Genomic DNA, 26,859 nt, shown 5'->3' with positions numbered 1-26,859 from the left:
TATGACATAGCTGCTCGCATCGGTGGCCTAGTCAACTCACTGTCCCATTTAGCCCTTGCCCTCTCAAAGTCTTTGAGGGAGGCAGAGGTTGATGATGCTACGCAAAGTCTTAGTGATGCCTCACTCCAAACCTTTGCTTATATGTCCAGAGAGCTTGGCAGATTGATGTCAACCCTTACCATCACTAGACGTCAGGTGTGGCTTGCACAGTCCCCCCTATCCTAATCCTGCAGATGCACACTCTGTTCGCTGCCGGTTCTTCCAGGCCAAGTATTTGGGCCTGCGGCCCAACAAACTTTGGAGCGTGCTGTTGAGGCTAGTAAATCTCGGCAACAGTTTGTTGACCTACACCAGTCTTCCAGACCTCAGCCAGTCAGACGTGCTACAGCTTTTCACTCTACATCCAGGCTTCCGCCGACTCCCAGAGCTGCACGTGCTTTTGCAGTTAAGGGCCAGCTCTCCCAGCAGCCTGCCTTTCGTGAGCCTACGGGCAGACCCCCGAGAACTGAACGGTTTCACAGAGCTTCCAGTAATCGCGCCCAGAGGTCCGCAGGGATGCGAGGCAGAGGTGGTCGGGTCTGACTGCCAATGTTTGGTCCCCAGCCGTTTTTCACGAAATCAACTCAGCCACTGGGAGGCTCAAGTTCAAGACCCATGGGTCATTTCAACCTTGTTCGAAGGTTACAGAATTCAGTTCAGATGTCGTCCTCCAAAGTTCAATGGGGTGAGGATGACTGTTGTTTCCGACTCGGTGCAGTCTGCTGCCCTACAACGGGAGATTTTGGAACTCCTGGAGAAGGGGGCCATAGAGCCAGTTCACAGTTCAGGCCAGCTCAGGGGATTCTATTCAATTTACTTCCTTGTTCCAAAGAAGGATGGCGGCTTTCGTCCTATCCTCGATCTCCGACATCTGAATCGTTATATCAAAGTGCTGCAGTTTCACATGCTCCGCACAGTAGACGTCCTTCAAACTATCACACCAGGAGACTGGTTCACAAGTGTCGACTTAAAAGACGCCTGTTTCCATGTGCCAGTGGCGCCTCATCACAGGCAGTTTCTCCGCTTTGCTTTTGAAGGTCAGGCATACCAGTTCAGGGTGCTTCCTTTCGGCCTCTCTCTCACCCCTCGTACATTTACCAGATGTATGACTGCAGCACTAGCCCCACTGCAAGCTCTTGGTTTAAGAATCCTACCCTACTTAGACGATTGGCTTGTCTGCGCTCCGACTCAGGAGCAGGCGCACAACGACACAGCTCTTCTACTGAACCATGTCTCTCATTTAGGACTCACAGTGAACTTTGCAAAGAGTTCTCTTGTTCCCAGTCAACAAACGACCTTCATCGGCATTGCCATCAACTCCCTGACTATGACTGCATCGCCATCCCCGCAGAGAGTGGACGATGTAATTCGTCTGGTCTCACACATTCAACGGGCTGTGACGCTGCCTTTTGGTTTGCTGCTCCGGTTGATGGGCAAATTAACTGCAATGTCACTAGTGGTACCTTTGGGACTTCTGTTTTTACATCCCCTACAGATTTGGATCAACAACCTAGGCCTCAACTCAAAGTTGCATCAGCACAGGCTTGTACGACTCTCCAACCAGTGCCTCCTGCACCTCAAACCCTGGGGGAACGTGGACTTCATCTGCAAGGGTGTCCCTCTAGGCTCTGTTCCTTCTCGCGGACAGGTGGTTGTTACAGATGCATCACTCAAAGGTTGGGGGGCCGTGTAGAATCACAGGATGGTGAGGGGTGTCTGGAGTCCCCAGGAGAGACTCCAACACATAAACGTGCTGGAGCTTCGCGCTGTGCGACTGGCTCTCAAGCATTTCCTCCCGGCCCTGAGAGGAAGACATGTTCTTGTCCGGTCGGACAACACGTCAACAGTCTATCACATAAACCATCAGGGGGGCACCAGGTCCAATCACTCATTGGCAGAAACTCGGAAGCTTCTCTTATGGGCGTTGCCTCGCCTTCAGAGTGTCAGAGCAGTTCATTTGCCCGGTGTACAGAACAGCGCAGCGGATTAACTCTCCAGACAGAAACCACCACCGGAAGAGTGGAGACTGAACCCGATTGTGGTTCAAATGATCTGGCAGAAATATGGTGCAGCGGAAGTGGACCTTTTCGCTTCAAGCACCTCGACACATTGTCCACGATGGTACTCCCTCTTGGAACCAGACAGCCCGCTGGGGCAGGATGCATTGGCTCACCCGTGGCCGGATTGCCTCCTTTATGCCTTCCCTCCTCTCCCGCTGCTGATGTTGACACTGCACAGGACAGATCAGAGCAGCCACAGGGTGCTGCTGGTTGCTCCATTCTGGCCTGGGAGGATTTGGTTTCCCATGATTTACAAACTTCTCGAGGGAGAACCTTGGGCTCTCCCGGAGAGGAAGGATTTGTTGTCACAGCTACAGGGGAGGATTTGGCACCCTCACCCAGAACGCCTTCAACTGTATGTGTGGCCGTTGAGGGGCCAGACTCCTTGTTAAGTTCTTGTGACCAGGCTGTTGTTCAGACTATCCTTAATTCACGTGCTGCTTCTACCAGGGCTTTGTATGACAACAGATGGAAGCTGTTTGCGCGGTGGTGTGAGAAACAAAAGTTAGACCCGGAGCATTGCCCTGTGCCTATTCTAATCAAATATTTACAAGAACTGCTGGAGAAGGACTTTCTGTCGCTACCTTGAAGGTTTATGTTGCTGCAATCTCTGCCCGGCACGTCTACGTTGATGGCCGGTCAGTGGGTTCACACCTCTTATTGTGTCGTTTTTTGAAAGGTGCTCTACGTTTGCAGCCTCCAAGGCTTGCACACGTACCTTCATGGGACCTTCCTCTAGTCCTGGAGGGTTTAAGCTTATCCCCTTTCGAACCAGTTGAAAGTGCTGATCTTAAATGGGTGTCAGTGAAGACTGCCTTTCTACTTGCACTGTCTTCGGCTAAGCGGGTGGGAGAGCTCCATGCCCTATCAGTCGCTGGGGACGGTTTGCAATGGAATTCTGACGGATCTGGGGTTACGCTGTGGCCTAATCCGTCCTTTTTACCCAAGAGAATTTCAACTTTTCATGTTAACCAGCCAGTTTCCTTGGCTGTGTATGTCCCGCATTCTGATCAAGGATTATCTGTTTCAGGTTCCCTGTGTCCTGTCCGAATGTTGAAGCAGTACATTAGTGCGCCTGCCGGGATCCGGAAAACGGATGCCCTGTTTGTGTGTTACGGTGATCACAAAAGAGGCTGTGCTGTCTCAAAGCAGCGACTCTCGCATTGGGTCGTGGATGCCATTTTACAAGTATACAGGTCCAGAGGTCTTCAGCCTCCTAAGGTTACGTGCCATTCCACCAGAGGGGTGTCCACCTCCTGGGCTGCACTGAGAGGTGTCCCTTTGAGTGATATTTGTGCTGCTGCTATGTGGGCTTCGTCCTGTACCTTCGCCCGCTATTACAGACTGAATGTGGCTGCTCCTCCTGCGGTGACTTCGGCGGTGTTGTCTGCCTCCACTCCCCACTGCTGATGAGAGGTGAGTGTGACTCTTCGTGACCTTGTTGGTATTAAGTCATCCAGGTGCTAAAGCACCGCCCTCTGACGGTCAGGAGGAATGAAATAGAACGAGAGTTACGAATGTAGCTACGGTTCTATGAATTCCGGATGACCGCCAGAGTTGCTTGTCAGTGTCTTGCGAGTTCATTCCGAAAAGAAGCGAGCGCTGGGTGCGTCTGGTATATAAAGACAACCAGTGACGTCACCCAGGTCATATTCAATGGCGTGACTTTGTCGGTATATATTCTCGACCTCTGTGCTGCGCACATGTAGTTATCCAGGTGCTAAAGCACCGCCCTCTGGCGGTCATCCGGAATTCATAGAACCGTAGTTACATTCGTAACTCTTGTTTTCAAGTTAGCCAACTTTCAACAAGTGTAGCATTACGATAGGCAGAGAACAAGATCACAAAATCTCGTGAGGTACGTCCCATAGTTAATTAATAATGTAAAGATACTGTCACACTACTACAAGCAACAGCAACCGACAGCAAGTGACAGAGTCAAAGCGACGACTTGCCATTCATTTTCAATCAGAGCGGGTGCTTTGCAGTAGCCAGGGACAACGGTCACTCTGCCATTAGCTAGGCGGGGCCAAAATAGACCTGAAGCCTAATACTCCGTAGACACTCCTCTTTTGAAAAAAGCGATTGGCCACTTGACTTTTCAATCGGTGGTCAGGTAGGGGTCAATTGAAGAATTGAACAGAGGTCAAAATTAAAAGATGCTCCAATCATATTGAAAAATATTCCACATTATTTGCCTGATCGTAAAGATTCCAAGAAGGTATAGTTTGGACTGTCTATAACTGAATTCTATGGAGTTACGGATAAAAACAGCAAGAATGGTGACAAAGCTCAGTTTCATTTTGTACACGGGTCAAAAATTAAGGTTGGTCCAATTTTGGTAAAAAGTGATGCAAATTATTGGTTGACCTAATAGGATTAATAAATGGAATAGTTTTGACAGTGTTGAATGCTTGGTCGCCAAAGTAAAGGTCAAACAAGGTCTACGTCTATTGGATGCTATGACATGTGACATATGTTACCCCTTAACGTGATAAGTAAGGATGATACATGGTCCAAACTATTCCTTTTTAAAACCTTTTTAACTCAACTAGTAATTTGCATCACTTTTTACCAAAATTGGAGCAACTTTAACTTTTGACCCCTGTACAAACCGACACTGACCTTTGTCACCATTCTTGCTGTTTTTATCCCATAACTCCATAGAATTCAGTCACAGACCATCCAAACTATACCTTTTTGGAATCTTTATGATCAGGCAAATAATGTGGCATAGGTTTCAATATGATTGGAGCATCGTTTAATTTTGACTCCTGTATAATTCTTCAACTGACCTCTACCTGAACGCCAACTGAAAATTCAAGTGGCCAATCGGTTTTTTCAAAAGAGGATTGTCTGAGGACTATTTCTGCCGAATTTGATGCTTTTATCACCATTTGCAGGATTCCGCTCTAAATATTCTCTTATCTGCTGCACTACTTGTCATTTGATTTGTATGTATTTGTTTGTATGTCACATGATATGGATTATTTGTACGATTTGCCATTGTGTTCCATTTGCTGTGCAATTTTGGCTGTATTTAGTGTGCAATTTTCTACTATATGTTTTGTGCTATTGTACACCGCGACCACTGCGCGCGGTCACACTACCGGCGACAGCGCTTAGATTCAAAACAAACATGACAGGGTTTGTTTTACTGATGGTGCTCATTCTTGTAACACAAAAAAACAGTGTATGCTGTAAGCCCTTTGGGGGCATTTGCAGTATCCGCTGGGAAGTCTCTGCCTGAAGTACATGCGCTGTCGGATTAAAAGCTCTACAAATTTCTGCCGCAGATTTTCGCTAGACTGAGGAAAGCAGACAGCAGTCTGTACACAAAAATTCAATGCATGGCATCAGGTACGGACTACATCATCGGGATTAAGTGTTATATAAAACAAATACCGTATTTTCCGCACTATAAGGTGCACCTAAAAGCCTTAAATTTTCACAAAAATCGGCCGTGTGCAATATAATCCGGTGCGCGTTATGTGCGCACTGAATTCCAAAATCTGTAAAAACGACCGACGATGTTATCCTTGACCGTTGGAATATCGGACCATTTCCCGCTGACACAGGGACGTAATACGGAAAGTACGTACGCTAGCAGCATAGAGTATGTATGCTGCCAGCAATAAACCAGTCAGGGAAGAGTCCGTGGTACGTACACTTACCTCCGCCACTCCTACAGTAGGTATACTACAGGTATCCTGCAAAGCAACATCTGTTTGTCTAAGGACCCCTGAAAATGGCGCCAGCGAAGAGACATGCTTACGAGGTACAATTCAAACTGCAGGCTATCAGTTATGCGGTTCTTCATGGGAATAGAGCAGCTGCGAGAGAATTCAAGATCAATGAATCTATGGTACGTAAGTGAAGGAAACAAGAAAATGAACTGTGCCAAGTTAAAACAGACCAAACTGAGTTTCCGCGGGAACAAAGCGAGGTGGCCACAGTTAGAAGACCAACTTGAACAATGGGTCATTGAACAAAGAACAGCTGGGAGAAGCGTCTCTACAGTCACCATTCGGCTGAAGGCAAAAACGATAGCACAAGAGATGAACATCGCAAACTTTGACGGAGGTTCGTCTTGGTGCTTTGGTTTTATGAAACGGTGTCAGCTCTCTATCCCCGTGAGGACTACCGTGGCGCAGCAATTCCCAGCAGATTACAAAGAAAAGCTGGCCATCTTCCGCACCTACTGTAGACACAAGATTACCGAAAAAAGATCCAGCCCAACCACATCACCAACATGGACCAGGTCCCCCTCACGTTTGACATCCCCATGAACCATACTGTGGAGAAGAAGGGGACCAGCACGGTATCCATACGCACCACAGACCATGAGAAGTCGGCTTTCACTGTTGTTCTTGGTTGCCATGGTAACGGAGAGAAACTACCACCCATGGTAATTTTTAAGAGGCAGATGCTGCCAAATGAAATGTTTCCAGCCGGAGTCATCGTTAAGGCCAATCAAAAGGGCTGGATGGACGAAGAGAAAATGAGTGAGTGGCTGAGAGTGTATATAAAGAAACCGGATGGTTTTTTCCATGCATCACCGTCCCTGTTGATCTGCGACTCCATGCACGCTCATTTCACCGCTACTGTGAAAACCACGTCAAGAAAACTAATTCGGAGCTTGCCATCATTCCGGGAAAGACTATTTCTTTCACCTCATGAGATATGCTTACCATTGCACTCATAAGCATTCATTATATGTATAATATCAGTCGGGCTTGTAACAACTTTGCGGAAAACCAGGACGGTGAGCTATCTCCCCTCAGGGGTGAGTTTACACAGTGATACCAGATTGGACAGTTTATAATTTTATTTACACCGTGTTGCCAGATTGGGTGGTTCTGAATTTTATTTTGTGGTTAAAAATAACTTGGCTGCTTTAGGATCAGTCTGGTAAGTTTTTATGGTAATACATAAAAATAAAGAATAATTAAAACGGGGGTTAGACTTAAAACCATGTGAAGCGCCTTGGTGCAGCTTTATTGTGATTTGGTGCTATATAAATAAAATGAATTGAACTGAAACTAATTAAAACATATGTGAAATTTAATGTTATAAATTTACCACCGCAATGTTTGGCAATTGTCCCATTGTAAATGAAAATGTCCTTTTACATTTCGATAAAATGGGGACAATGTCTCTTTTGGTTTCTTTTCCCTTCCTGATCACTGTCAACTCTATCAACAATATGACAGTTATTAAAACCTTGTCTTGAGCTGCCTTACCCTCTGTGACTAGGCGACCAGAGCCACTTGACCTGTGTGTGTGCACGCTGTTAGTGGCTGAGCCTGAGCAGCTCGTGGAAGGGCCTGGAGCCTCATTGAGCTCTGAGGTAGAGGCACGATGGGAAGATGATGATGATGACCTGACTGTCTGAGGGTGAATGCTGCCAGAGGTTGTTGGCACAACTGAGAGATCTGGAGAAGACACACACACACACACACAAAAAATTCCCTTTAATTTTATATATACACACACCTAAACTGTAGAATGTACAAGACAAGTTCCTGTAAAAACTGTTCACATTCATTTCTTGAAATAATTATTCAAAATATATAAATAAAATAAACATAACCTTCCTCCTCTTCTTCATAATCTTCTTCAGTGTGTGTGCTCAGAACAGATAATCAAACATCAACTCATAAATCCAGAAATCCAGAGACAGAACAGAGAGAGCAGGTCGGTCACTCTCTCTCAGGTCTGCTCAAATCTGAATAAGCACTGTGACTCTTTAAAATAAAAGCACAGTCGCTGCATGTCAGTGCGATCATCAGACACCCTGATCGCTCAAGTCTGATCAAACCTGAATTAGCGCTGTGACTCATTAAAATAAAAGCGCCGTCGCTGCATGTTGGTGCGCTCATCAGATACCCTGATCACTCAAGTCTGATCAAACCTGAATAAGTGCTGTGACTAGGGCTGCAGCTATCAATTATTTTAGTAACTGAGTATTCTATCTATTATTCTGGCGATTAATCGAGTAATCGGATAAAAAGTACTTTTACGTTTTTAAACAACATCAACAGACAGGGGTTCTCTCTAAGCAACGGCACAATGTCACTGCATCATCACGGAGATTGTCAAATTTTCTGTATCCCTTTCTGTTTTCCTGGGTAATTATTTTTTCAGGTCTTTACAAATTTAGGATCTTTCCTGGTGTCAGGAGCTCAGCCAAAGGTCTTGATATTTTGCTGAAATGGCGATGGGATGTGGCTTTCTGTTTTTGTTTTCCCCAACTTGTAAAATTTAACAATTTTAAGTCTTTTTTTTTTTTTTTTTTAAAGGTTGGTGGACTGGGTCCCTGTTGAATTTTTTTTAATCCCTCTTTCTCTGCGATTCAGCCAATGCATTTCAGCTGGAGGTTGAACATGCAAGCCTGGCAGTCAGTTTTTTTGTGTGTTGCCCAAAAAAAACGAAAATTAAAAAGTGAAACACTGAGTGCGAGTCTGAGCTAAACACAGAAGAATGGAATTCTTCCAGATGTGAGGGGAGTGGGGTTGGGTATCGAGAAGATTTTTTTTCCGAGTATCGTTAAGAAATGATTCGATCCATCAATATCAATAGCCTTTTTGCTTAACAATTCCCTTATCGGTCCTTCAGATTAGCTGTTGTTTTTGAGGGTGTTTGTCCGGAAAATGATCATTCCTCTACATTGATTACAGAGCCTGCAGCAGCTCTGTAATAAACTGCAGCGCGACACCACTGTGAAGTGTAAACTAATGAAGCAATGCTTCGATCCACTAGCTCCTTGGTTCTTTGATTCGCTGCTCTTCAGAAACGGCAAGTATGCTTCTTAACTCCTCTCAAAGCCATTAAAATATTGCGAGTCACTTTTGCGTGGATTAAAGTCACTAACTGGGACTCATGTCTTGTTGCAGTCAAGAAACGAGAATCGTCCTCCGTTCCGCTGACATAGCTCCAAACACTGCGCGGCTCTCTGCGGAGACAGAGTCCGGTCAGAATTACTAACTTCAAAATAACTTTAATAACTTTCCACTCCAGCTTATTAATTAATCAAAAACCCAGACAGAGCTTTAATTCATTTGAAAGCTTGACTCTTAGTCTTGTCCATCCAAATTGGAAGTCCCAAAAACCAGTTTTATTTGTTGTTATCTATCGTCCACCTGGTCGTTACTGTGAGTTTCTCTGTGAATTTTCAGACCTTTTGTCTGAATTATTGCTTAGCTCATATAAGATAATTATAGTGGGCGATTTTAACATCAATCAATCAATCAACTTTTTTTTTATATAGCGCCAAATCACAACAAACAGTTGCCCCAAGGCGCTTTATATTGTAAGGCAAGGCCATACAATAATTATGAAAAACCCCAACGGTCAAAACGACCCCCTGTGAGCAAGCACTTGGCAACAGTGGGAAGGAAAAACTCCCTCTTAACAGGAAGAAACCTCCAGCAGAACCAGGCTCAGGGAGGGGCAGTCTTCTGCTGAGACTGGTTGGGGCTGAGGGAAAGAACCAGGAAAAAGACATGCTGTGGAGGGGGGCAGAGATCGATCACTAATGATTAAATGCGGAGTGGTGCATACAGAGCAAAAAGAGAAAGAAACAGTGCATCATGGGAACCCCCCCCCACAGCCTACGTCTAAAGCAGCATAACCAAGGGATAGTCCAGGGTCACCCGATCCAGCCCTAACTATAAGCCTTAGCGAAAAGGAAAGTTTTAAGCCTAATCTTAAAAGTAGAGAGGGTATCTGTCTCCCTGATCTGAATTGGGAGCTGGTTCCACAGGAGAGGAGCCTGAAAGCTGAAGGCTCTGCCTCCCATTCTACTCTTACAACCCTAGGAACTACAAGTAAGCCTGCAGTCTGAGAGCGAAGCGCTCTATTAGGGTGATATGGTACTACGAGGTCCCTAAGATAAGATGGGACCTGATTATTCAAAACCTTATAAGTAAGAAGAAGAATTTTAAATTCTATTCTAGAATTAACAGGAAGCCAATGAAGAGAGGCCAACATGGGTGAGATATGCTCTCTCCTGCTAGTCCCCGTCAGTACTCTAGCTGCAGCATTTTGAATTAACTGAAGGCTTTTTAGGGAACTTTTAGGACAACCTGATAATAAAGAATTACAATAGTCCAGCCTAGAGGAAATAAATGCATGAATTAGTTTTTCAGCATCACTCTGAGACAAGACCTTTCTGATTTTAGAGATATTGCGTAAATGCAAAAAGGCAGTCCTACATATTTGTTTAATATGCGCTTTGAATGACATATCCTGATCAAAAATGACTCCAAGATTTCTCACAGTATTACTAGAGGTCAGGGAAATGCCATCCAGAGTAAAGATCTGGTTAGACACCATGCTTCTAAGATTTGTGGGGCCAAGTACAATAACTTCAGTTTTATCTGAGTTTAAAAGCAGGAAATTAGAGGTCATCCATGTCTTTATGTCTGTAAGACAATCCTGCAGTTTAGCTAATTGGTGTGTGTCCTCTGGCTTCATGGATAGATAAAGCTGGGTATCATCTGCGTAACAATGAAAATTTAAGCAATACCGTCTAATAATACTGCCTAAGGGAAGCATGTATAAAGTGAATAAAATTGGTCCTAGCACAGAACCTTGTGGAACTCCATAATTAACTTTAGTCTGTGAAGAAGATTCCCCATTTACATGAACAAACTGTAATCTATTAGACAAATATGATTCAAACCACCGCAGCGCAGTGCCTTTAATACCTATGACATGCTCTAATCTCTGTAATAAAATTTTATGGTCAACAGTATCAAAAGCAGCACTGAGGTCCAACAGAACAAGCACAGAGATAAGTCCACTGTCCGAAGCCATAAGAAGATCATTTGTAACCTTCACTAATGCTGTTTCTGTACTATGATGAATTCTAAAACCTGACTGAACCTCTTCAAATAGACCATTCCTCTGCAGGTGATCAGTTAGCTGTTTTACAACTACCCTCTCAAGAATCTTTGAGAGAAAAGGAAGGTTGGAGATTGGCCTATAATTAGCTAAAATAGCTGGGTCAAGTGATGGCTTTTTAAGTAATGGTTTAATTACTGCCACCTTAAAAGCCTGTGGTACATAGCCAACTAACAAAGATAAGTTGATCATATTTAAGATTGAAGCATTAAATAATGGTAGGACTTCCTTAAGCAGCCTGGCAGGAATGGGGTCTAATAAACATGTTGATGGTTTGGATGAAGTAACTAATGAAAATAACTCAGACAGAACAATCTGAGAGAAAGAGTCTAACCAAATACCGGCATCACTGAAAGCAGCCAAAGATAACGATACATCTTTGGGATGGTTATGAGTAATTTTTTCTCTAATAGTCAAAATTTTGTTAGCAAAGAAAGTCATGAAGTCATTACTAGTTAAAGTTAATGGAATACTCAGCTCAATAGAGCTCTGACTCTTTGTCAGCCTGGCTACAGTGCTGAAAAGAAACCTGAGGTTGTTCTTATTTCTTCAATTAGTGATGAGTAGAAAGATGTCCTAGCTTTACGGAGGGCTTTTTTATAGAGCAACAAACTCTTTTTCCAGGCTAAGTGAAGATCTTCTAAATTAGTGAGACGCCATTTCCTCTCCAACTTACGGGTTATCTGCTTTAAGCTACGAGTTTGTGAGTTATACCACGGAGTCAGACACTTCTGATTTAAAGCTCTCTTTTTCAGAGGAGCTACAGCATCCAAAGTTGTCTTCAATGAGGATGTAAAACTATTGACGAGATACTCTAACTCTCTTACAGAGTTTAGGTAGCTACTCTGCTCTGTGTTGGTATATGACAATAGAGAACATAAAGAAGGAATCATATCCTTAAACCTAGTTACAGCGCTTTCTGAAAGACTTCTAGTGTAATGAAACTTATTCCCCACTGCAGGGTAGTCCATCAGGGTAAATGTAAATGTTATTAAAAAATGATCAGACAGAAGGGAGTTTTCAGGGAATACTGTTAAGTCTTCTATTTCCATACCATAAGTCAAAACAAGATCTAAGATATGATTAAAGTGGTGGGTGGACTCATTTACTTTTTGAGCAAAGCCAATAGAGTCTAATAATAGATTAAATGCAGTGTTGAGGCTGTCATTCTCAGCATCTGTGTGGATGTTAAAATCGCCCACTATAAGTATCTTATCTGAGCTAAGCACTAAGTCAGACAGAAGGTCTGAAAATTCACAGAGAAACTCACAGTAACGACCAGGTGGACGATAGATAATAACAAATAAAACTGGTTTTTGGGACTTCCAATTTGGATGGAAAAGACTAAGAGACAAGCTTTCAAATGAATTAAAGCTCTGTCTAGGTTTTGATTAATTAATAAGCTGGAATGGAAGATTGCTGCTAATCCTCTGCCCCGGCCCGTACTACGAGCATTCTGACAGTTAGTGTGACTCGGGGGTGTTGACTCATTTAAACTAACATATTCATCCTGCTGTAACCAGGTTTCTGTTAGGCAGAATAAATCAATACGTTGATCAATTATTATATCATTTACCAACAGGGACTTAGAAGAGAGAGACCTAATGTTTAATAGACCACATTTAACTGTTTTAGTCTGTGGTGCAGTTGAAGGTGCTATATTATTTTTTCTTTTTGAATTTTTTTTGCTTAAATAGATTTTTGCTGGTTATTGGTGGTCTGGAAGCAGGCACCGTCTCTACGGGGATGGGGTAATGAGGGGATGGCAGGGGGAGAGAAGCTGCAGAAAGGTGTATAAGACCACAGCTCTGCCTCCTGGTCCCAACGCTAGACAGTCACAGTTTGGAGGATCCAAGAAATTGGCCAGATTTCTAGAAATGAGAGCTGCTCCATCTAAAGTGGGATGGATGCCGTCTCTCCTAACAAGACCAGGTTTTCCCCAGAAGCTTTGCCAATTATCAATGAAGCCCACCTCATTTTTTGGACACCACTCAGACAGCCAGCAATTCAAGGAGAACATGCGGCTAAACATGTCACTCCCGGTCTGATTGGGGAGGGGCCCAGAGAAAACAACAGAGTCCGACATTGTTTTTGCAAAGTTACACACCGATTTAATGTTAATTTTAGTGACCTCCGATTGGCGTAACCAAGTGTCATTACTGCCGACGTGAATTACAATCTTACCAAATTTACGCTTAGCCTTAGCCAGCAATTTCAAATTTCCTTCAATGTCGCCTGCTCTGGCCCCCGGAAGACAATTGACAATGGTTGCTGGTGTCGCTAACTTCACATTTCTCAAAACAGAGTCGCCAATAACCAGAGTTTGATCCTCGGCGAGTGTGTCGTCGAGTGGGGAAAAACGGTTAGAGATGTGCACGGGTTGACGGTGTACACGGGGCTTCTGTTTAGGGCTACGCTTCCTCCTCACAGTCACCCAGTCGGCCTGCTTTCCCGACTGCACGGGATCCGCCAGGGGGGAACTAACGGTGGCTAAGCCACCTTGGTCCGCACCGACTACAGGGGCCTGGTTAGCTGTAGAATTTTCCACGGTGCGGAGACGAGTCTCCAATTCGCCCAGCCTGGCCTCCAAAGCTACGAATAAGCTGCACTTATTACAAGTACCGTTACTGCTAAAGGAGGCCGAGGAACAACTAAACATTTCACAACCAGAGCAGAAAAGTGCGGGAGAGACAGGAGAAGCCGCCATGCTAAATAGGCTAAAAGCTAGTAGCTACGCAACCTAGTGGATTCCTAAAAACACGCAAAGTGAATAATGTGTAAATAATTTAGAGGTGATTCAGCAGAAAGAGTGCTTTAGTTAAGGCACCAGACAGGCCATGAAGCAGCACAAGTAACGCACGGCAACAGCGAACGCACGACAACGGTGCAAAAATAAAATAAAAATCCACTAGACAGGCTGTGGAGCAGCACAGGTAACGCACGACAACAGTGGTAGAAAATAAAATAAAAATCAACTAGACAGGCTGCGGAGCACCACAGGTAACGCACGACAACGGTGGTAAAAAAATAAAAATAAAAATCCACTAGACAGGCCGTGGAACAGCACAGGTAACGCACGACAACAGTGGTAAAAAATAAAATAAAAATCCACTAGACAGGCTGCGGAGCAGCACAGGTAACGCACGACAACGGTGGCAAAAAACAAAATAAAAATCCACTAGACAGGCTGTGGAGCAGCACAGGCAACGCACGACAACGGTGGCAAAAAACAAAATAAAAATCCACTAGACAGGCTGTGGAGCAGCACAGGTAACGCACGACAACAGTGGTAAAAAAAAAATAAAAATCCACTAGACAGGCTGTGGAGCAGCACAGGTAACGCACGACAACAGTGGTAAAAAATAAAATAAAAATCCACTAGACAGGCTGCAGAGCAGCACAGGTAACGCACGACAACGGTGGTAAAAAAAAAAATAAAATAAAATAAAAAATCCACTAGACAGGCCGTGGAACAGCACAGGTAACGCACGACAACAGTGGTAAAAAATAAAATAAAATCCACTAGACAGGCTGTGGAGCAGCACAGGTAACGCACGACAACGGCGGCAAAAAATAAAATAAAAATCCACTAGACAGGCTGTGGAGCAGCACAGGTAACGCACGACAACGGCGGCAAAAAATAAAATAAAAATCCACTAGACAGGCTGCGGAGCAGCACAGGCAACGCACGACAACGGTGGCAAAAAACAAAATAAAAATCCACTAGACAGGCTGCGGAGCAGCACAGGCAACGCACGACAAAGGTGGCAACAAACAAAATAAAAATCCACTAGACAGGCTGCGGAGCAGCACAGGTAACGCACGACAACAGTGGTAAAAAATAAAATAAAAATCCACTAGACAGGCTGAGGAGCAGCACAGGTAACGCACGACAACGGTGGTAAAAAATAAAATAAAAATCCACTAGACAGACTGCGGAGCAGCACAGGTAACGCACGACAACAGTGGTAAAAAATAAAATAAAAATCCACTAGACAGGCTGCGGAGCAGCACAGGTAACGCACGACAACAGTGGTAAAAAATAAAATAAAAATCCACTGGACAGGCTGTGGAGCAGCACAGGTAACGCACGACAACAGTGGTAAAAATAAAATAAAAATCCACTGGACAGGCTGTGGAGCAGCACAGTTAACGCACGACAACAGTGGTAAAAAATAAAATAAAAATCCACTGGACAGGCTGTGGAGCAGCACAGGTAACGCACGACAACGGTGCTAAAATAAAATAAAAATCCACTGGACAGGCTGTGGAGCAGCACAGGTAACGCACGACAACAGTGCTAAAAAATAAAATAAAAATCCACTGGACAGGCTGTGGAGCAGCACAGGTAACGCACGACATTGGTGCTAAAATAAAATAAAAATCCACTGGACAGGCTGTGGAGCAGCACAGGTAACACACGACAACAGTGGTAAAAAATAAAATAAAAATCCACTGGACAGGCTGTGGAGCAGCACAGGTAACACACGACAACAGTGGTAAAAAATAAAATAAAAATCCACTGGACAGGCTGTGGAGCAGCACAGGTAACACACGACAACGGTGCTAAAATAAAATAAAAATCCACTGGACAGGCTGTGGAGCAGCACAGGTACGACAACAGTGCTAAAAAATAAAATAAAAATCCACTGGACAGGCTGTGGAGCAGCACAGGTAACACACGACAACAGTGCTAAAATAAAATAAAAATCCACTAGGCAGGCTGTGGAGCAGCACAGGTAACGCACGACAACAGTGCTAAAAAATTAAATAAAAATCCACTGAACAGGCTGTGGAGCAGCACAGGTAACACACGACAACAGTGCTAAAAAATAAAATAAAAATCCACTGGACAGGCTGTGGAGCAGCACAGGTAACGCACGACAACAGTGCTAAAAAATAAAATAAAAATCCACAGAACAGGCTGTGGAGCAGCACAGGTAACACACGACAACAGTGCTAAAAAATAAAATAAAAATCCACTGGACAGGCTGTGGAGCAGCACAGATAACACACGACAACAGTGCTAAAAAATAAAATAAAAATCCACTGAACAGGCTGTGGAGCAGCACAGGTAACGCACGACAACAGTGCTAAAAAATAAAATAAAAATCCACTGGGCAGGCTGTGGAGCAGCACAGGTAACACACAACAGTGCTAAAAAATAAAATAAAAATCCACTGGACAGGCTGTGGAGCAGCACAGGTAACACACGACAACAGTGATAAAATAAAATAAAAATCCACTAGGCAGGCTGTGGAGCAGCACAGGTAACACACGACAACAGTGCTAAAATAAAATAAAAATCCACTAGGCAGGCTGTGGAGCAGCACAGGTAACGCACGACAACAGCGCTAAAATAAAATAAAAATCCACTAGACAGGCTGTGGAGCAGCACGACAACAGTGCTAAAAAATAAAATAAAAATAAAAACGAAAGCGTTGGCAAGCTAACTAGCTTGCTAACGCTGATAAAAGTTAGCTGATAAAAGTGCTACGTCGCGATGTTTCGACCGTTAGAGGTCTTCTTTAGGCGTTGGAGCACGGTGAAAAAGTAAAAAAAAAAAAAAAAAAAAAAAAAAAAGTAAAAAGTAAAAAAGTCTTGAAAAAGACTGTTAATTCAAAGAACTCAAACAGCTCAGTTCAAACAGCTAACAGATACAGCAGGACACCGCTGTGCTCCGGAACAGGAAGTCACAGGAAGTCAGGAATATCTCTCTACCAGTTGACCACCAGCTGGTAGAGAGATCCACATAGATGCTGAGAATGACAGCCTGAACACTGCATTTAATCTATTATTAGACTCAATTGGCTTTGCTCAAAATGTAAATGAATCCACCCACCACTTTAATCATACTTTAGATCTTGTTTTGACTTATGGTATGGAAAATGAAGACTTAACAGTATTCCCTGAAAACCCCCTTCTGTCTGATCATTTCTTAACATTTACATTTACTTTAATAGACTACCCAGCAGTGGGGAATACGTTTCATTACAGTAGAAGTCTTTCGGAAAGCGCTGTAACTATGTTTAAGGATATGATTCCTTCTTTGTTATGTTCTCCAATGCCATATACCAACACAGTGCAGAGTAGCTACCTAAACTCTGTGAGTGAGATAGAGTATCTCGTCAATAGTTTTACATCCTCATTGAGCACAACTTTGGATGCTGTAGCTCCTCTGAAAAAGAGAGCCTTAAATCAGAAGTGCCTCACTCCATGGTATAACTCACAAACTCGCAGCTTAAAGCAGATAACCCGTAAGTTGGAGAGGAAATGGCGTCTCACTAATTTAGCCCCAACCAGTCCTAGCAGAAGACTGCCCCTGCCTGAGCCTGGTTCTGCTGGAGGTTTCTTCCTGTTAAAAGGGAGTTTTTCCTTCCCACTGTAGCCAAGTGCTTGCTCACAGGGGGTCGTTTTGACCGTTGGGGTTTTACATAATTATTGTATGGCCTTGCCTTACAATATAAAGTGCCTTGGGGCAACTGTTTGTTGTGATTTGGCGCTATATAAAAAATTGATTGATTGATTGATTGATCTTCACTTAGCCTGGAAAAAGAGTCTGTTGCTCTATAAAAAAGCCCTCCATAAAGCTAGGACATCTTACTACTCATCGCTAATTGAAGAAAATAAGAACAACCCCAGGTTTCTTTTCAGCACTGTAGCCAGGCTGACAAAGAGTCAGAGCTCTATTGAGCCGAGTATTCCTTTAACTGTAACTAGTAATGACTTCATGACTTTCTTTGCTAATAAAATTTTAACTATTAGAGAAAAATTACTCATAACCATCCCAAAGGCATATTGTTATCTTTGGCTGTTTTCAGTAATGCTGGTATTTGGTAAGACTCTTTCTCTCCGATTGTTCTGTCTGAGTTATTTTCATTATTTACTTCCTCCAAAACATCAACATGTCTACTAGACCCATTCCTACCAGGCTGCTCAAGGAAGCCCTACCACTAATTAATCCTTCGATCTTAAATATGATCAATCTATCTTTATTAGTTGGCTATGTACCACAGGCTTTTAAGGTGGCAGTAATTAAACCATTACATAAAAAAGCCATCACTTGACTCAGCTATCTTAGCTAATTATAGGCCAATCGCCAACCTTCTTTTTCTCTCAAAAATTCTTGAAAGGGTAGTTGTAAAACAGCTAACTGATCACCTGCAGAGGAATGGTCTATTTGAAGAGTTTCAGTCAGATTTCAGAATTCATCATAGTACAGAAACAGCATTAGTGAAGGTTACAAATGATCTTCTTATGGCCTCAGACAGTGGACTCATCTCTGTGCTTGTCCTGTTAGACCTCAGTGCTGCTTTTGATACTGTTGACCATAAAATTTTATTACAGAGATTAGAGCATGCCACAGGTATTAAAGGCACTGCGCTGCGGTGGTTTGAATCATATTTATCTAATAGATTACAATTTGTTCATGTAAATGGGGAGTCTTCTTCACAGACTAAGGTTAATTATGGAGTTCCACAAGGTTCTGTGCTAGGACCAATTTTATTCACTTTATACATGCTTCCCTTAGGCAGTATTATTAGAAAGTATTGCTTAAATTTTCATCGTTACGCAGATGATACCCAGCTTTATCTATCCATGAAGCCAGAGGACACACACCAATTAGTTAAACTGCAGGAATGTCTTACAGACATAAAGACATGGATGACCTCTAATTTCCAGCTTTTAAATTCAGATAAAACTGAAGTTATTATACTTGGCCCCACAAATCTTAGAAACATGGTGTCTAACCAGATCCTTACTCTGGATGGCATTACCCTGACCTCTAGTAATACTGTGAGAAATCTTGGAGTCATTTTTGATCAGGATATGTCCTTCAATGCGCATATTAAGCAAATATGTAGGACTGCTTTTTTACATTTATGCAATATCTCTAAAATTAGAAAGGTCTCGTCTCAGAGTGATGCTGAAAAACTAATTCATGCATTTATTTCCTCTAGGCTGGACTACTGTAATTCATTATTATCAGGTTGTCCTAAAAGTTCCCTGAAAAGCCTTCAGTTAATTCAAAATGCTGCAGCTAGAGTACTGACGGGGACTAGAAGGAGAGAGCATATTTCACCCATATTGGCCTCTCTTCATTGGCTTCCTGTTAATTCTAGAATAGAATTTAAAATTCTTCTTCTTACTTATAAGGTTTTGAATAATCAGGTCCCATCTTATCTTAGGGACCTCTTAGTACCATATCACCCAAATAGAGCGCTTTGCTCTCAGACTGCAGGCTTACTTGTAGTTCCTAGGGTTTTTAAGAGTAGAATGGGAGGCAGAGCCTTCAGCTTTCAGGCTCCTCTCCTGTGGAACCAGCTCCCAATTCGGATCAGGGAGACAGACACCCTCTCTACTTTTAAGATTAGGCTTAAAACTTTCCTTTTTGCTAAAGCTTATAGTTAGGGCTGGATCAGGTGACCCTGAACCATCCCTTACTTATGCTGCTATAGACTTAGACTGCTGGGGGGTTCCCATGATGCACTGAGTGTTTCTTTCTCTTTTTGCTCTGTATGTACCACTCTGCATTTAATCATTAGTGATTGATCTCTGCTGTCTTCCACAGCATGTCTTTTTCCTGATTCTCTCCCCTCAGCCCCAACCAGTCCCAGCAAAGACTGCCCCTCCCTGAGCCTGGTTCTGCTGGAGGTTTCTTCCTGTTAAAAGGGAGTTTTTCCTTCCCACTGTAGCCAAGTGCTTGCTCATAGGGGGTCGTTTTGACCGTTGGGGTTTTTCTGTAATTATTGTATGGCTTTTGCCTTGCAATATAAAGCGTCTTGGGGCAACTGTTGTTGTGATTTGGCGCTATATAAATAAAATTGATTTGAACTGATTTGAAAACAAACTGCCGCTTTAAATAAAATGACACAGCTTACAAACTTTGTAATACAGACAAGAAACTGCAATCGACTAAAACATTTTTTTTTCTCCCAAAATGAGACATCCTGCATTCTATATCAATTACATCCTGACGTGCAGCACAGCAGTTGCAAGAGCTCAGCTCAGATGTATGGAAAGACATTCATGCCAATAATCTCTGAAAGGAAATGCTTTTGACAATAACTACAGATTGTGTTTATTTCTATTTATGTCCAGAGATCAAGGATCCCCCATGTAGAGCTTATTATGTCCAAAGTTTAAGGATACAGTGACCAATTTCATATTTATTTAACTTTAAGAATCAATAAAATGTTGCTCAATTTCAATTCAATCGGCTTATAAAGCGCCAAATCACAACAAAAGCCGTCACAAGGCGCCTCACACAGAACAGTTCAACATAAAAAATTAAAATAAATAAAAAAAAAAAAATTCAAATCCATAATTAAAAACAGAAGTAAAAGAATAAAACTGGAAAAAAATAAAAACTATTCATAAGAAAGAGAATAAAAACAGGCTTTAAGTCTTGATTTAAAAATGTCCACGGACTCCGACTGTCTCACGGTCCCAGGAAGACCGTTCCACAGAGTGGGTGCACGATAAGTAAAAGCTCTTTGACCCGCTGACATAGAAAACCTGTGAAGCCTACTTTTAGTACACAGAAAATTTGCAAGAGGTACCGATAAGGGAATCAATAAGAATCAGATTGATAAGCGGAATCGATAATGGTATCGATAAAATTTTACCGTTACCCATCACTAGAGGGGAGTGCTGAGAGCCCCTCACACAGCAGATGAAACGGTGTTTATTTAAAAACAACAACAAAAAAACAGACAAACACACTGCTTCGCTTTAAATGCGCAGTAAGCTATTTCAGATTATCGGCATGGACCATCTTTCTCCTTAACAGGATTTATTTCACTCTGTGTATCGTGCTGAAAAAGATGTAGCTATTGTGCTAATTTGATTAGCTGTTACACGGCTTAAGTACATGCTCTAGTCTTCTTCTGTTTGTTTTTCTGGGACATTGCAGTGCCATACACAGGCCTGGCATATGTACTACAACGTGAAACAAAGCTTTGAGGCCCAGAGTCGCAGCACTTCATTCATCACAGCCTTTACCACAGTCAGACTCAGCAGCATCTATACACAATGAATATGATCCACCAAGACAAAAAATAATAATAACAAAAGATAATGATAAATTACTCTGTTTCTGACCTGCACCACACCGTGGAGTAGAGAACAAAGGTTTGTGATTAATTCATCTATATTATAATAGCCAAATGGCCTCTGTGGGCATGCGTGTGTGCGTGTGCATGGCTTCGATCACAAAAACGGGAAGAGATGACATTTGATGTTTGGTATGCTTATGCATTTTGGGTCAAGGATGCATGCTGTGAAAACGGAAAGTTAATAGAAGAAAAATATTTTTGAGAAATTAGCGATTTTAACTAACACAAACAACAGACATCGTACTATACAATGGGAGTTCGGGGTTTTGGGTTTAAAACATTATTGTGATTCATGTTAAACAGGTTAGTTAAGTGTTATACTGCTGTTACCATGAGTGACTTAAGTGTCATGCTCCCGGTACCATAAGTAAAAAATGTAGTGTCCCCGTCCGTCACAGTCTTCTTTGTCTTTCGGCTGTTCCCGTTAGGGGTCGCCACAGCAGATCAATTGTTTCCATCTCACCCTGTCCTCTGTATCTTCCTCTGTCACACCAACCACCTGCATGTCCTCTCTCACCACATCCACGAACCTCCTCTTTGGTCTCTCTCTTCTCCTCCTGCCTGGTGGCTCCATCCTCAGCATCCTTCTCCCTATATACCCTGGGTCCCTCCTCTGCACATGTCCAAACCATCTCAATCTCGCCTCTCTGACTTTGTCTCCAAACCGTCCCACCTGAGCTGTCCTTCTGATATGTTCATTCCTAATCTTGTCCATTCTTGTCACTCCCAAAGAGAATCTCAACATCTTCAGCTCTGCCACCTCCAGCTCTGCCTCCTGTCTTTTTGTTAGTGCCACTGTCTCTAAACCATACAACATAGCTGGTCTCACTACTGTTTTGTAAACTTTCCCCTTCACTCTTGCTGATATTCTTCGGTCACAAATCACTCCTGCCACCTTTCTCCACCCACTCCACCCTGCCTGCACTCTCTTCTTCACCTCTCTACCACACTCTCCATTACTTTGAACAGTTGACCCCAAATATTTAAACTCATTTACTTTCACCACTTCTACTCCTGTAACTGCACTATTCCACTGGGCTCCCTCTCATTCACACACATGTACTCAGTCTTGCTTCTACTGACTTTCATTCCCCTTCTCTCCAAAGCATATCTCCACTTCTCCAGACTAGACCCAACTTGCTCTCTACTCTCACTACAGATCACAATGTCATCTGCAAACATCATAGTCCATGGGGACTCCTGTCTGATCTCATCTGTCAACCTGTCCATCACCACTGCAAACAAGAAAGGACTCAGAGCTGATCCTTGGTGTAATCCCACCTCCACCTTGAATGAGTCTGTCATTCCGACTGCGCATCTCACCGCTGTCACACTATTCTTGTACATGTCCTGCACTACCCTAACATACTTCTCTGCCACTCCAGACTTCCTCATACAATGCCACAACTCTTCTCTTGGCACCCTATCATAAGCTTTTCCTAAGTCCACAAACACACAATGTAACTCTTTCTGTCCTTCTCTGTACTTTTCCAACAGTATTCTCAGAGCAAACATTGCATCTGTAGTGCTCTTTCTCGGCATGAAACCATATTGCTGCTCACAAATCTTCACCTGTTTTCTAAGCCTAGCTTCTACTACTCTTTCCCATAACTTCATGCTGTGGCTGATCAGCTTTATGCCTCTGTAGTTACTGCAGCTCTGCACATCACCCTTGTTCTTGAAAATAGGAACCAGCACACTTCGTCTCCACTCCTCAGGCATCCTCTCACTTTCCAAGATTTTATTAAACAATCTGGTTAGAAACTCTACTGCCATCTTTCCTAGACATTTCCATGCCTCCATTGGAATGTCATCTGGACCAACTGCCTTTCCACTCTTCATCCTCTTCATAGCAGCCCTCACTTCTTCCTTGCTAATCTCTTTTACTTCCTGATTTACTCTCACCACATCATCCAGCCTTTTCTCTCGCTCATTTTCTTTATTCATCAACTCTTCAAAATATTCCCTCCACCTTCTCAGCACACACTCCTCACTTGTCAGCACATTACCATGTGCATCTTTTACCACCCTAACCTGCTGCACATCCTTTCCAGCTCTGTCCCTTTGTCTGGCCAATCGGTACAAGTCCTTTTCTCCTTCCTTACTATTCAACTTCTTGTACAGCTCACAATATGCCTTTTCCTTTGCTTTTGCCACTTCTCTTCTCGTCTTACGCCGCATCTCCTTGTACTCCTGTCTACTTTCTTCATCTCTCCGACTATCCCAAAACTTTTTCGCCAACCTCTTTCTCCTTATGCTTTCCTGGACCTCTTCATTCTACCACCAAGTCTCCTTGTCTTCCTTCCACTGTCCAGATGTCATACCCAGTACTGCCCTAGCTGTCTCCCTCACCACATCTGCAGTACTTTTCCAGTTGTCCAAAATTGCTTCCCCTCCAACTAGTGCTTCTCTCACCTGCTCACTAAATTTCACACAACAGTCTTCCTCCTTCAGCTTCCACCATCTGATCCTTTGTTGAGCTCTCACTCTCTTCTTCTTCTTTACCTCTAAAGTCATCCTACAAACAACCATCCTATGCTGTCTAGTGACACTCTCTCCTGCTACCACCTTACAGTCTGTGATTTCTTTTAGCTTGCATCTCCTATAAAGAATGTAGTCCACCTGTGTGCACCTTCCTCCACTCTTATATGTTACCCTGTGCTCCTCCCTTTTCTTAAAGTAGGTATTCACCACAGCCATTTCCATCCTTTTTGCAAAATCAACTACCATCTGTCCTTCCCCATTCCTATTCTTGATACCATATCTACCCATTACTTCCTCATCACCTCTGTTCCCTTCACAAACATGCCCATTGAAGTCTGCTCCTATCACCACTCTTTCATGCTTGGGCACACTCTCCACCACCTCATCTAACACACTCCAGAAATCTTCTTTCTCCTTCATCTCACAACCTACCTGTGGGGCATATGCACTGATGATATTCATCATCACCCCTTCAATTTCCAACTTCACACTCATCACCCTGTCAGACACTCGCTTAACCTCCAACACACTTTTAACGTACTCTTCCTTTAAAATGACCCCAACACCATTTCTCTTCCTGTCCTCACCATGGTACAACAACTTGTACCCACCGCCGATGCTCCTGGTCTTACTTCCCTTCCACTTGGTCTCTTGCACACACAATATGTCTACCTTTCTCCTCTCCATCATATCAGCCAGCTCTCTCCCGTTACCAGTCATACTACCAACATTCAAAGTCCCCACTCTCATTTCCAACCCTACATAGTTGGGTTGGCTTGTTTTATGCCGGATGCCCTTCCTGACGCAACCCTCCTCATTTATCCGGGCTTGGGACCGGCACTCAGAATGTACTGGCTGTACACCCCATATGGCTGAGTTGTCCCTTCAACAACAATGTGGTGGTAAAATAACCCTCAAAAATATGTGTCATTGTCCAAATACTTATGAACCCAACTGTATGTGACTAATAAAAACCAACTCTTCATGATGTGATGTTGTCCTCCTGTTACCCAATGCGATGCATATCATCATGATTCAGTGGGCCGACCGTTACGTCGAGGCTGTATTAGCCACGGGCCAACACTCTTTGGGGTCTTTAGCGTGCTAATAGTGAAAAGCTCATGGGGAAGCACAGTAATTGGTCTTTATTTATGCTGAGTGAAGGCTATGATTAACTAATATCACCCTTGAGTGTGGGTACACTTCCATGATAATGCAAAACACATGCACACAGTCACACGCATGCATACAGATGCCCCCATGAAGCGCGTGTGGTTGTGAGATTGAGCAGAGAATTGAGTATTGAGCTAATCCCCAGTGGCGGGCGCGCATCTTTGTAAAGTCACCGACAGGCTGTGAAAAAGGCATTTTGAAATTTGCTTTCAGTACCAGTGAAATCCTAACGGTGGGATCACACAAACTGCTTAGTTTGTCAGGATTTTCTAACCAGTACAGTATTCAATGCTATTTTGCATTAAAGCACTGTAAGAGCGTTGTTTGCGTCTTTCTCTGCTCTTCTTGCTAACAAGCCAAGGACGGGGAGGTCAAGGTGCTTTGTCTTTTACGAGACAGGCGGCAAACGGGGAAAGTGGAACGCATTGACTTGCAGCCAACTAAACCTATGCACGTGAAGGTCCCCGTACTTAACTCATGTTCCCCCTGTGTTGTTCTACCTTTCTCCTCTCCATCATATCAGCCAGCTCTCTCCCTTTACCAGTCATACTACCAACATTCAAAGTCCCCACTCTCATTTCCACCCTTCTAGTTTTCTTCTTCTCCCGCTGTTCGTGGCAACGTTTTCCTCCTCTTCTTCGTTCGTCGTCTTCGCCCAGCAGTAGCCCAATTTCCACCGGCACCCTGTTGGGCAATAGCACCGGTGGCGGACGTTGTTAACCCGGGCCGCGACCGATCCGGTATGGGAATTCGATTCTGAGTCTGCATAGTTGGGTTGGCTTGTTTAACGCCGGATGCCCTTCCTGATGCAACCCTCCTCATTTATCAGGGCTTGGGTCCGGCACTCAGAATGTACTGGCTGCACACCCCATGTGGCTGAGTTCCGTCCGTCACAGTCTCCGTTTGTTAAATTTAAAGCACCTGCTTACAGCAAAATGCAGAAATGACAAAAGTTCTGCATGTGTGCAACTTTGATCACTCACAAACTGGGGTGAGCTGCCGTTTGCCGTTTGGTATGTTTATGTATTTTGGGTCAAGGATAAATGGTGCTAAAACCAAACAAGGAAATAGGACTAATATTTTTAAAGAAGCTACATATATTTGCTAACAATACTGAACAATGGATATTGATATTTACATTCTGGACTCACATGCTAATCCAGCAGGGGAGGTAAATCATCTATATACTAAAAGCATGAGTGTTTGACACTATTTAGTAAGTTCAATGTAAGTACATAATATAATTGTAAATATGTTAAAAATACATGGAGGACACAAGAAAGTGAAGACACTTATTTCCATAGTGGTCCATTTAAAAATCAAAAGACAAAATAGAAGTAAAAATAATAATATTGTGTATATGATAACAAGAACCTAAAACATTTACAAATACATTAAGACAGAAAATTAACGTTAAAATTTTTTTTTGTAAATAACAGGAAACAAAAGGGTTTAGTTCTTCTAAAAACTGTTGAGGTCTTAGATTCTAAAAACATTCTGGACTCACACCCCGTTCCAACTCATTATAGAAACTTTGCACAATTTATTACCACCCTTGAAAAATGTCAGCTACCTATTTTATAAACACTGACAAATCTAAAGCCAGTGGATCCACACGGGCAACGTGCTATCCTAAATTAATCACATTTAATCGCATACAGTGGTCCCTCGCTATAACGCGGTTCACCTTTCGCAGCCTCGCAGATTTTTTTTTTGTCCAATTTTGCATGCTTTTTTTTTCTTCTTTTTTTAATTTTTACAGCGCATTGTGTTCTGCGTCCTCATCAAGCAGGCTGGTCGCGGCACTGTTCTGCGTGTCTGTTGATAAGAATCTTCTCACCCAGAAGAAAAAAGAGCGCCAACAACTACCATAACTGTGTTCTTCACTCGGAAAAAGACACCTGCACCGAGGTGTCACTCCATGGAAAAAGACGCGACAGCGGAGTGGCGCCAGGATGAAGAGGCGCGATCAGAGGAACTGTGAAATACTGGTCAGTCACTATTAATAATTTCTTGTGTGTCCAACCTCGTAGGTTGATCGTTAAAATTAAATTCGCTAGTTCTAAAAGCCATCATAA

General features: G+C 43.1%; 1 protein-coding gene across 4 annotated transcripts in view; it reads right to left on the bottom strand.

The window, feature by feature from the left end:
- Positions 1 to 26,859, bottom strand: part of rnf111 (ring finger protein 111) — a 105,084-nt gene that overhangs the window by 27,849 nt on the left and 50,376 nt on the right. For 3 of the 4 annotated variants that reach the window (XM_034190143.1, XM_034190150.1, XM_034190158.1), the window contains exon 5: positions 7,343 to 7,534. The exons of the other annotated variant lie outside the window; for it this stretch is intronic. In XM_034190143.1, coding sequence (XP_034046034.1) covers positions 7,343 to 7,534 — 192 coding nt within the window. The remainder of the gene's footprint in view (positions 1 to 7,342; positions 7,535 to 26,859) is intronic. 4 annotated transcript variants of the gene reach the window in all.

This window comes from Thalassophryne amazonica, chromosome 2 (genome assembly GCF_902500255.1).
Source record: "Thalassophryne amazonica chromosome 2, fThaAma1.1, whole genome shotgun sequence".
Lineage (NCBI taxonomy): Eukaryota > Metazoa > Chordata > Actinopteri > Batrachoidiformes > Batrachoididae > Thalassophryne > Thalassophryne amazonica.
This window is presented reverse-complemented; position numbering and strand designations above follow the sequence as displayed.